Source organism: Electrona antarctica (genome assembly GCF_951216825.1).
Source record: "Electrona antarctica genome assembly, chromosome: 3".
Classification (NCBI taxonomy): domain Eukaryota; kingdom Metazoa; phylum Chordata; class Actinopteri; order Myctophiformes; family Myctophidae; genus Electrona; species Electrona antarctica.
The window spans coordinates 10626834-10639682 of NC_136808.1; the positions used below are offsets into that span (position 1 = coordinate 10626834).

The 12849-nt window shown below is 42.6% G+C and overlaps 1 protein-coding gene across 1 annotated transcript in view; it reads right to left on the reverse strand.

The window, feature by feature from the left end:
- The window catches only part of spon1a (spondin 1a), a gene marked incomplete at its 5' end in the record, with an annotated part of 197525 nt that overhangs the window by 15375 nt on the left and 169301 nt on the right, over positions 1–12849 (reverse strand). Inside the window, 2 exons of the mRNA XM_079498017.1 lie at positions 1–137; positions 9579–9780. The exon at positions 1–137 is cut by the window's left edge and continues 4 nt beyond it. Coding sequence (XP_079354143.1) covers positions 1–137; positions 9579–9780 — 339 coding nt within the window. The remainder of the gene's footprint in view (positions 138–9578; positions 9781–12849) is intronic.

Sequence of the window (12849 nt, forward strand, 5' to 3'; positions counted from 1 at the left end):
CTGGCAATGCGCTCCACCACCAGCCTGGCCACCGGGATGATGGCCCCTCCCTCGGGGTCATAGAAGGGGCTCTGGGGGTGATCTAGACTGGTCAGGGGACGGATCTTCTCCTGGGGCACCGTTGCCTTGTTGGGAGACTGAGGGGAAGAGCACGCACGCACACAAACACACACACACACACACACACACACACACACACAAACACACAAAGATACAAGCGTACTGTATGTCAGAAGAGAACACATGCAGATGGGAGACTACAGTATAGTCAGCACATTAATCTTTGGACTCGAAGACACGGACAACAGGCTCCATCCTTTGCATAGTAACACAAGTTCATTTTGCACTCACTCACTCACTCACTCACTCACTCACTCACTCACTCACTCACTCACTCACTCACTCACTCACTCACTCACTCACTCACTCACTCACTCACTCACTCACTCACTCACTCACTCAGGGATTTGGTGTGTGTGGCTGATATAGTCCATGGGCCTGGATCTTACCTATTTAATTTGGTCAAAATAGTGGTCAGTCTTTGTGAATACAAATTCAACTACAGGGGTAAAAAGCTAAACACAATAATAATAACATGCCCACCAGTATTGGAGCGTTTTTGGAATTCCCTATAGTTGTAAGATGCGTGCACAGTTTAACTGCAATCGGACGCTGTTAATGATTTGCAGCATTTTGTAAAAAACGGGCCACTCCTGAAAACTTTGGAAGCCAATCTTAACCAATCAATTTTTACTTTTGAGTGGAACCACCATACGCTTCGCTCTTTGTTCATGCGCGGTCCGGTCCGGTCCGGTCTGTTTACCAGAAAAGAATGCCTCGTCTCTCCTAATCCAGGGCGCTCTCCGTGGTTTTGATCTGATGGATATACTAAGCTCTTCATTTCTGACTTCTCAACTGCCTCTTGTTCAAAATGTGAACGCGATGGATTATTTAGCGATATTATGGATACGAGAGCAAGGTAAGCAAGCAAAAAAAGGGTGCGGGGGGGTCTTTACAGAGTAAAAGCGGCCATGTCTTCTATTTTGAAGGAATCCCGGCGCTGATCGTGTTAAAATGAAGTATTCAAACAAGTTTAATCAGTTAAATAAAGTCCCCTCATCTATATCTACAGTAAATGATGTCCTGCCCATAATTCTATATCCATTCAAACTCCTAACTCTAGCATGGGGACTGGGAGGGAGTCTGGAAGATTTGGATTAAGTCAATGATCATTATTACATCTTGATGTGAAAGAATGTACAATGTACAAAACAAATACATTTCTAAAGAAGAAGAAATTGAAATAAAGGTTAACCTGTATGTATAGCCCATGGATAATCAAAATCAGTTGGAAATACCGGTATTTAAACTTAATGTTGATATGGTACGTTGATCATCAAGAAAATTAAGAAGAAGTAGTGGTTAGAAACAACGTGGATATACAGTAACTATAGCTCTGTTGAAGACTGTGCAGCATAACTGTAGATAATGGCATCATCAGCAAGTGTCTACATTTAAATCTTCGGTTCAAAACACTATACTGTATACAATTTTATTTAACAGTATTATACTAGGACCTACCAACAGGTGGCAGAATCATACAGCGCGAGAAATATACCTCTGGTCAACAAACTCCACTGTGCATAAAGGACTATACTATTCCATATTAAACAGACTTCTGAATAATGAAATAATCTACAACTTATCTTCTTGACCTTGACCTGACCCTTAATGCAAAACCTCCCTTTAGCCTACGGCTGAGAGAGAGAGAGAGAGAGAGAGAGAGAGAGAGAGAGAGAGAGAGAGGAAAAGAGTGGGTGAAGTCATTCCTTGGAACCAGCCAAAACAAGCAAGAGACAGAAAGTTCAAAAGGTTCATCTTCTGAGGGATCAGCCAAAGGTTTCACAAATGCATTTAGTTTCTTCACACACACACACACACACACACACACACACACACACACACACACACACACACACACACACACACACACACACACACACACACACACACACACACACACACACACACACAGTATACTGCTTGACTTGGGAGGACTTTCGACTGATTTTCATTGACTATTAAATTACTGCATTAATTATTGTAACCTCTGACACACTAACTAAACTAAACTTTAATCTTCAACATTTATCTTAAACTAACTCTTATTTGTTGACTATTACACTAAAAGCTGCTATAAGCAATATGGGGCCACAATCTGCATTCAAAGATTTTCCTATAAGCTTTACCATTGGTCGATGTGCCTGTCTCCTTCCTGATTGGTTATTTCGACCGGATATTTTTCGACCAATGACAAAGCTTCTAGGAACTTTTTTTTCCTTTTTTTTGGAGGGACAGACAGTGCTGACAGGAAATGGGGAGAGAGATGGGGGGAAGACATGCAGTAAAGGCCGTCGGGATCGGGAGTCGAACCCGCGGCACACTGCCAGACTGGATTACCAGCCAAGGTGCCTGGACCACTGAGCCATGGCCCAGGCCTCTAGGAACATCTTTGAATGCAGATTATGGCCCCTAGATGTGTCACAGAGACTACATTTTTGGGAGCATTTTACTCATTGCTGGCTGTCTGAATAAAAATAAATAAAAAAAAGATCATTAACATTTTGACATAATATTGCTTATAGCAGCTTTAATTATGCAAATTCATGTTGACATTATCAAGTGCCTTTGTGCACAGCTACACTGTTTTTCTACCCGAGCATGCGCAAATAAATATTGCATCATTCCTGGCTGAAACTCCATCGGCGACGCACGTGTTTTATTGGCGACCACCATCCACTGCACGCTGTAATTAACCCATTTTGGGCGGGAACCCCTTTTGGTGTTAGCATTATGTTATGCTTTAGCTATTGAAAAATAGCAGATCTACAAGCTCATAGCGGCGCGCTACGAGCTTGTAGGTCTGCTATTTTTGAAAAATCGAAGAACGACTGAAATAGAAATGGGTTAATATGGCTAACGCAACATTATTATAATCCTAACCTCATCTCCTAATTGTGGTTCCCAAACTTTTGAGATCGAGAGGCCCACAAGAGAGATGAGGCGTGACTAGTGAAAATAGCAGAATTACAAGCCCAGCTTTGCGCTGAGTTGCGAGCTTGTAGATCAGCTATTTTCACTACTTCCTATAATTATTATATATTTTTTATTGATGGAATGTGTTTGTCTTAACATTTATAAATGTATGCTTTATTCAATGCTTTATTTGCTTTTGATAGAAGTAACAAGTACTGTACTACAAAAAAACAGACCCACGCACGGCACGCACGTGAGACACACACACACACACACACACACACACACACACACACACACACACACACACACACACACACACACACACACACACACACACACACACACACACACACACACACACACACACACACACACACACACACACACACACACCCTAACGTATTACCAGTGAGTGCTGGAGACAGGTAGACAACACCTGAGGGTGAGGAGGGGGGCGTGAGAGGAAATCTTTCAACCATGTTAACCAATTTAACATGGTTAACATGGCCTTATAGCTTTTAACCATTATTTTAAACTTTAGCTGTTGAAAAATAGCAGATCTACAAGCTCATAGTGCGGCACCGATTGCCGCGCTACGAGCTTGTAGATCTGCTATATTTTTTTAAATCATGAAAATGTGTGCAAATCTTTGAATACTTATTTCACAGTGAACGTTTTTAACTCTTCTGGGGGGGTCCCTGGAACAACATATTTTCAGATGGGGGTGAGCGGCCGAATACATATAATTTTTGGGGTCCTTGACATGAAATAGTTTGAAAACCACTGACATAGAAACATACAGTAGGGTTTTTCAGAAAACTGTCATGATTTAGAAGACATTTGTAGTGTCTGGTCTCAAGTCTAAATGGGTTAACCCATTTTTGGCGGGAACCCCTTTTGGTGTTTTAACTAAGCATTATGTTATACTTTAGCTATTTAAAAATAGCAGATCTACAAGCTCATAGCGCGCCACCGAGTGGCGCGCTATGAACTTGTAGGTCTGCTATTTTTTGAAAAATCGTAAAAATGCGGCACAAATCTTTGAATATATATTCTTTCAGAGTGAACGTTTTTTTTATTTCAACGTCAGGCCTAAATGGGTTAAAGTAGAATCAGATCGGGGGGTGATGACACTGTAATGGTCGGAGGGCTGCTGGTATAAGTGTAGAGGTGAGATGTGTGCGGTTATCATCCAGATCCTGGATGTGTGACTCATGGCAGCGAGCGGGCCAGAGGTGAGATGGAGACGGAAGTAGATGAGGCATAATGACAGAGTCAGTGTGAGGGTGAAGGCAATAAGAGGCCGCCTCGCAAGAAGAGACCCAGCTCGTCATGGTGAGATGGAATGAGGGTTACCACAGGGTTAAAGCTAAGTGTACAACACAAAGTGATTGTCGAGGGACAGCGATTGTAATGTAATGTCCCCGTATAACCCTGGTGGAAAAAGTACTGACATTTGTTACTTGACTCTTTTTTTTTATGTTTGTTTTTGTGGCCTTCGCCTTTATTTTTATTTTTTTTTATGGAGGGACAGACAGTAGGCTGACAGGAAATGGGGAGAGAGATGGGGGGAAGACATGCAGTAAAGGCCGTCGGGATCGGGAGTCGAACCCGCGGCACACTGCCAGACTGGATTACCAGCCAAGGTGCCTGGACCACTGAGCCATGGCCCTATTACTTGACTCTTTCCCCGGCCACAGCCACATCTAGTGATTTGGCACAGAATGCCATGGTTTTCAGCCCGCACGGTCCCTATTTGAAGTGACACCACCGAAATGTACGCACTTCCGGGAAGTACAAGTCCGGAATTCAAAATGTACAAAAATATTGGCATTAAAATGTACTTAAAGGACCAAAAGTGGAAAGTACTCACTATGCAGAATGTCCCGTTTCAAGTTTTCAAAATGTATACACATATTTAGAAAATTGCAGATCTACAAGCTCACAATGTGTTGCATCGCGACGCATTGTGAGCTTGTAGATTGGCAAATTTCAAATGGCCCAAATGTATATAGGGTTGAAGTGGTTAATGTATGTTTTGAAATAAGACTTCGACAAAGTAACTAATTTTTTTTTAAATAAATGTAGTGGACTAAAAGTCCAATATTTGCCTCTGAGATGTACAAGTGGAGTAAAAGTACTGGAAATTGGAAATACTAAAGTAAAGTACAAATACCTCAACATTGTACTTAAGTACAGTACTTGAGTAACTTTCCACCACTGAAAATGAAATATTTCACGTTGGTCGTTCTCGTAACTCTGGAAGACCTTTTGTGGGTTTTATAAAACTGCCACTGCTGCTGGCCACACTATAGGGACAATAATACTCTCACTTCCACTTTACATTCACAGACTACAACTGATACAAAATGCAGCTGCTAGGCTACTGACCCGCACTAAGAGAGGTGAGCACATTACACCTGTCCTTGCGGCACTTCATTGGTTACCTGTAAGTTTTAGAATAGATGTTAATCTCTTAACTCCCTATACAAGCCTGGCCGCTGCCTGAGATCATCCAGCAAAACCCTATTGAAGGTTCCAAAATCTCGCCTTATTACAAAAGGCGACCGGGCCTTTGCTGTACGGGGCCCTCGGCTGTGGAACTCACTGCCTGAGGATCTCAGGCTGGCAAACTCAGTATCCTCTTTTAAATCGCGGTTAAAAACTCACCTTTATTGCACAGCCTTTTTATGAAATGTTTTAATTGTGTTTCTTTTGTTTTATTCTTATTGTATTATTTTACTGCTATTATTATCTGTAAAGCACTTTGTAAACTTGTTTTTGGAAAGGTTTTAGAATACGTTTTGTAGAATCTGGTCTCGGTCCTAAATGGGTTATGTAAATGTTACTTTCCACCCTGTGTTGTGTCGTCGACTTAAAAGTAAAACACAGGCAGTGGCGGTTTGGTGTTGATGAGAGCCTTCAGAGCCAGGAGACCAAATAAACGTGTCCACAATAGACAAAACAATAGACCTGAATCATAATATTTCCCCCGAAAGTCTCAAACTACCATTCTTCAAAATTAAAAGTGGTGGAAAAAGTACTCAATTGTTTACTTTACTTAGTAAAAGTATCAATACTGCAATGTAGAACTATACTTCGTTACAAGTACAAGTCCGGAATTCAAAATGTACAAAAATATTGGCATTAAAATGTACTTAAAGGACCAAAAGTGGAAAGTACTCACTATGCAGAATGTCCCGTTTCAAGTTTTCAAAATGTATAAACATATTTTGAAAATTGCAGATCTACAAGCTCACAAGCTTGTAGATCGGCAATTTTCAAATGGCCAAAATGTATATAGGCTTGAAGTGGTTAATGTATGTTTTGAAATAAGACTTCGACAAAGTAACTAGTAGGTAAAGTTTTAAAATAAATGTAGTGGAGTAAAAGTCCAATATTTGCCTCTGATATGTACAAGTGGAGTAAAAGTACTGGAAATTGGAAATACTCAAGTAAAGTACAAATACCTCAAAATTGTACTTAAGTACAGTACTTGAGTAACTTTCCACCACTGAAAATGAAATATTTCACGTTGGTCGTTCTCGTAACTCTGGAAGACCTTTTGTGGGTTTTATAAAACTGCCACTGCTGCTGGCCACACTATAGGGACAATAATACTCTCACTTCCACTTTACATTCACAGACTACAACTAAAATGCAGCTGCTAGGCTACTGACCCGCACTAAGAGAAGTGAGCACATTACACCTGTCCTTGCGGCACTTCATTGGTTACCTGTACGTTTTAGAATAGATTTTAAGATTGTATTACTTGTTTTTAAAGCTCTAAATGGTCAAGCACCTGCTTACATCTGTAATCTCTTAACTCCCTACAAGCCTGGCCGCTGCCTGAGATCATCCAGAGAAACCCTATTGAAGGTTCCAAAATCTCGCCTTATTACAAAAGGCGACCGGGCCTTTGCTGTACGGGGCCCTCGGCTGTGGAACTCACTACCTGAGGATCTCAGGCTGGCAAACTCAGTATCCTCTTTTAAATCGCGGTTAAAAACTCACCTTTATTGCACAGCCTTTTTATGAAATGTTTTAATTGTGTTTTTTTCTTATTGTATTTTTACTGCTATTATTATCTGTAAAGCACTTTGTAAACTTGTTTTTGGAAAGGTGCTATATAAATAAAGTTATTATTATTATTATTATTATTTTGAAAAGTAGTTTCAGATCTACAAGCTCATAGCGCGCCACCGAGTGGCGCACTACGAGCTTGTAGGTCTGCTATTTTTGAAAAATCGTAAAAATGTGGCACAAATCTTTGAATATATATTCTTTCAGAGCTAACGTTTTTTTTTAATTTCGACCCTAAATGGGTTAACAAATAAATAATGTTACTATCGACGTGTGACATGCACAATCTGATATCTACTTCCATTAAATGAATACAAAATTAGAGTTTCCCCATTTGTAACTATGAGTATTGAGTGCTTTATAAAAAAAATAAAAAAATAAACCTGAATGAGTTTAGAGCAGCCAACATTGGAAATAAAGTGAGTTGAAAGTAAAATTCCTCCTTTACAATAGGTACAGTAAAACCTGATTTTTATACTTTGTTGTATGCAGGAGTCGTTCACCGAAAATAGTCGATCTCCAAACGCAACACTCGCACTACAATGCATCCGTGAGCCTATCCTGGATAGATCCATTGTTTTCTTTGCGCAGCTAAGTATGAAACAGGCTTTAGCAACCGATGCTAGAGTATTTCAGTGCCTACCCGGTCTCACCCAAACACGGTGAAATAGCACGGATTGCAATTCCGTACATATACACGCCTAGAAAACCCCCACATCTGTAGCCTACATATTACACTGAACTCCTCCCCATATAGACTTCAGAGTATCATCATCATACTATAATTCAGTCAATGTCTGAATGAATGAATGTGTGTCACTGTAACTGCCGTATCTCCTCACCGCCTGCACCAATCGCTCCCACTTTTCACACAGGCATTGACCATAATAATATGGAGGTCTTAACGAAGCCCATTTTCCAATTTAACACATTATACATTAATAATACATTTATTAGTGAATTAAAAATGCGAAAACGCACCCAGGGCGCAGTACCCCCTGCAGCCACAAGGGGGGGGGGAATATCTCACAACGGGTAAGGACTAGTAAATATAATAGAGACGTCACCGAGAGGAAACCCTGAGGCGAAAAAGACATAGTGGCCGAATGTGGTATTGCAGCTCGAGCCAGCATTATGCATTGCGCACGTTCACGTATGGGCCGATAACACGTGAACGCTATGTTTCATACGTGAACGCACGCAATGATAGTCATCGGCCCAGCGCGTTCACAACTGGCCCACAAGCAATCCCAGAATGCACTGCTTCCAACCCGGAAGAATGCCTCATGCGCTGGATGAGCAACTCAATGCAAGTGGATGAGAGGAGAAATCCGGTGACGTCTCCATTAAAATATACTCTAAGATATAGACAATGACAGAGGGGTACGTGCCATCTCTACCGAACTTGAGCCACTAGGAGGCACCACCGAGCGCGAGTTGCCGTGTTGAACGTTGCAAAGTTCGGGTAGAGCCGACTCAGCCCCGTCCGAGTTGTAACTCAATAACACAGAATCATAATTAATGTCAAACCCGAACTCACCCAAACACGGATTGGCCATTCTGTACATACAATACTAGTGAAAGCTGCCTTAGCCACGCCTCCATCGCAGTCAAAACAGTAGTTGTGTAATATGTACGGATTCGGGTGTTTTCTAGGCGTGTACTGTATGTACTGTACGAAAGAAGCACAGCTGGAGAGACTAACAAGTTGAGGTTCTCTCTGGGAGTAACATGGATGGACCATATTGGATAGGATCAGGAACGAGGACATCAGAGGGACAGCACATGTCAGATGTTTTGGAGATAAAGCCATAGGGGCGACTCATACGGTCACAACAGATTGATGTATGCTTGTTGTATGAGATGTATAGCTGATGCAAGCTCGCAATGCATTTCCAATGGGAGTCACATGGTTTGTCATTGACACAACATTTGTGTTGTATGAGGGGGAGGGGGGCAGTCGAAACACAGCCGAAAGCGATACAACAGCTTGTAGTCCAAAATGTTGTATCAAACCATGTGACTTCCATTGGAAATGCATTGGGGCCATGACACTTACATCTTGCTTACATCTAGCATGCATCAATGTTGTATGCTAGATCGAAAGGTGTGAGTGAGGCCATAGTGAGGCCAGACTGAGATGGTTTGGACACGTACAGAGGAGGAATAGTGAGTATATCGGTAGAAGGATGTTGAGGTTGGAACTGCCAGGCAGGAGGCCTAGAGGAAGACCAAAGAGAAGATGTATGGATGTAGTGAAAGAGGACATGAAGTTAGTTGGTGTGAGAGAAGAGGAGACAGAGGTATAGGGTGAGATGGAGGCAGATGACTCGCTGTGGCGACCCCTGAAGGGAAAAGCCGAAAGGAAAAGAAGAAGATGCGGTACGGAATTGCAAAATTTGTGCTATTTCGCTGCGTTTGGGTGAGATCGGGTTTTCGGTAGTGCTGTCACTGACCTCATAGGAAATCCCACTGTCGGTGCCCGCGTCCCAGGGGATCATGTCTTGCACGACCCTCTGCGCCCAGCCACACTCCTTGGTGCAGAGGTCCTCGGCAGAGAGGCCCACGTTCCAGTCTGGACTGGGCCCCAGCATGGTCAGGAACGACATGAGGTGACGGGCCCTGTCCACCGAAAACTCTGCTGAGGGAGCAGCACGCCTGGGAGAGAGAGAGAGAGACAGACAGGTGTGGATGAATCAAAACCACGTGTTGGTATATTGTTTCTGCCAGGTAGTAGTAAGTAGGCATGTAACGATTCACTGAACTCACAACACGACTCGAATCACGATATTAGGGTCACAATATGATTTTTCACGCTTTTTTTTAACAAAAACTTTTTTCCAGAAAAATGACATTTTTTTTTATGATTTATCTTTCCCCCCAAGCTTTTTTCACAATGTTTATTTAACTACATTGCAAAAGTAGCATTACTTTTCAATTTATGTGCAACAACTGTAAAGCTTGAGTTAACATTAAAAAAAAAAACTTTCTTTGATGGCATCTTAGGATAGATGTAGACCTTTGACAGTGCAGAAACATAATTGCCTTCCTTGAGGTATTAATGAACATCAACGGCCATCACCTGGGCACACACACACACACACACACACACACACACACACACACACACACACACACACACACACACACACACACACACACACACACACACACACACACACACACACACACACAGCTCCCCTCTGCAGTGTTCTACTACTGAACGTGACTGCATGGAGTCTGTCTCATTTCTCTCCAAAAGCACTTGAATATGGAATATGATTAAAGCTCACATTTCACATCACACACACACCATAATTCACCTTTTTGAAAATCGTTTTTTATTTTGTATTAAATCGATTCATATCGCCCAGGCGGTGGCGTAACCGTCTGGGCACCCGACTGGTAATCCAGTCGCAGTGTGCCGCGGGTTCGACTCCCGAGCCCGACACGGCCTTTACTGCATGTCTTCCCCCATCTCTCTCCCGTTTCCTGTCAGCCTACTGTCTGTCCCTTCAAAAACCAATAAAAGGCGTAAGCCGCAAAAAAAAAATATCTAAAAAAAATAAAAAATCGATTCATATCGTCGGGATTCATATCGATTTAAATCGATTTACGATATACATCATTACATGCCTAGTAGTAAGCCTCATAGATCAGTGGTCCGGGGACCGGGTCCATTTGGTTTCATTTTTACGCTCAAGAGTTCCATTTTTGTTAAAACATCTGCATTATTTATTTTACAAGAAATCAACAACAACTAGAAAATGTAGAAGAATTGTTATTTTGAACATCATTTGCTTGTTATCTCTCCTATGGTACCACATCAATACAGCTATAGCATGGAATCGTGGACAAAATCTTATCCAACGATGACAAAATATAATGTAGTTTTGGGTCTGCGAGGCTAAAGCTCAAGAAATGGTGGTTCGTGTCTCAAATGTTGAATAAATAATGGGCCTTGATATGAAAAGGGTTGAAAATACTAGAACCATGATGCCCATAGGGGCAGGAGCCTGTCTCCTGTTTCTGTAGCGTGAGGCAGCTTGATGTACCAGTACACCCCCTGGACATGATGTACTGTACAAGTACACCCCCTGGACATGATGTACAAGTACACCCCCTGAAAAAGGAAGGGATGTCCGCACACTGAGTTGTAGCTCCCAGGAAGATTTATTTATTTGTTACAACGTTTCGACCTCTGTGGGTCTTCGTCAGGTCACACCTGACGAAGACCCACAGAGGCCGTGAGACATGGCCAAAGCATTTCCGGCGGTCCCCAGCCAAAAACGTTGAGAACCCCTGGCTTATAGGTGTTACTGTGTAGTGTGTACCAGAAATCCTGTGTTGGCTCCTCAGAAACATCTGAAACAGACTCCCAAACTAATTTCATTGAAGTTAAATTCAGTGTGTGTGTGTGTGTGTGTGTGTGTGTGTGTGTGTGTGTGTGTGTGTGTGTGTGTGTGTGTGTGTGTGTGTGTGTGTGTGTGTGTGTGTGTGTGTGTGTGTGTGTGTGTGTGTGTGTGTGTGTGTGTGTTAAGGCTGTCCCGAACATTCAGGGTTTGAACCTTCGCTCGTTAGTGTTGGCACTCGAATCTTAATTAATGAGCTTGAACCATTCAAAATGATTTCTCGGCGACAATGCGATATGCATAATAAGAGTACTATGTTCATGTTGTGTTTACATGTTACATGTTTAGATGTTATTAATAATCAGGGGGGCACACAACCGATGCGCCAGTGCGCATACGTCGTCAAAATGTTTTCTGCGCGTAGATCAAAGGCATGCAAGGCGCATTTGTGCACCAACAGCTGAGACAGTTATGTAGAGAAATCTGATAGGCATTCAAAAGGAACTCAAATGTGATGTTAGTGTCCTGTAAGTAGACGTAAAAATAAAACTAGTGTTGACTAATCATTAAATGTGGCTCTTATTTTGAAGAGGAAGTTATGCACAGGAAGTCCGTTTCAGTTGTAAACAAGCTACTATGACACTTTCCCAAAGTTACGTGCTCCCCCCCCCCCCCCCCCCCCCCCCCTCCCCCAGCAATTGTGGAAATAGCCGATCTAAAAGCTCACACGTTGTGAGCTTGATTGGCAGGCAAGTGAAGTGAAGGGAAGGGAAGAGAGAGAGAGAGAAGCTGTCTCCAGGGAAGCTGTCTGTCTCATCTAGTGGACAATCAGGAAATCACATAACCATTATTATGACACAGGCATTTGTGGTTGCCCGAGGGCATGTCCAGCTGAGGGACTGCATATCAGCATGAAGGGCAAACCTGTTCAAATACAGGCCGTAGGAGCAGGGCCGGTCCTGAGCAATCTGGCGCCCCAAGCAGGATTTTTTTTGTTTTTTTGTTTTTTTACTCTGTCCCAAAAATTGAGGAGACACTGTGGAGGCACTGGGGGGACAGTGGACACACTGTGGAGGCACTGGGGGTCCATTGGGGAGGCACTGTGGGGACACTGGGGAGGCTCTGTGGAGGCACTGGCGGGACACTGGCACTGGGGAGACACTGGGGAGGCACTGGGGAGGCACTGGGGGGGCACTGGGGAGGCACTGGGGGGACACGGTGCAGACAGAGTTGGGACAGAGTAAAAAAAATAAAAATAAATGTTTAAAAAAAAATAAAAAATAAAATGTTTTTTTTATTTTTATTTTTTTTGGCGCCCCTCCCCCATGGCGCTCGAAGCCGTTGCTTCGTCGGCCTGTAGGAAGAACCGGGCCTG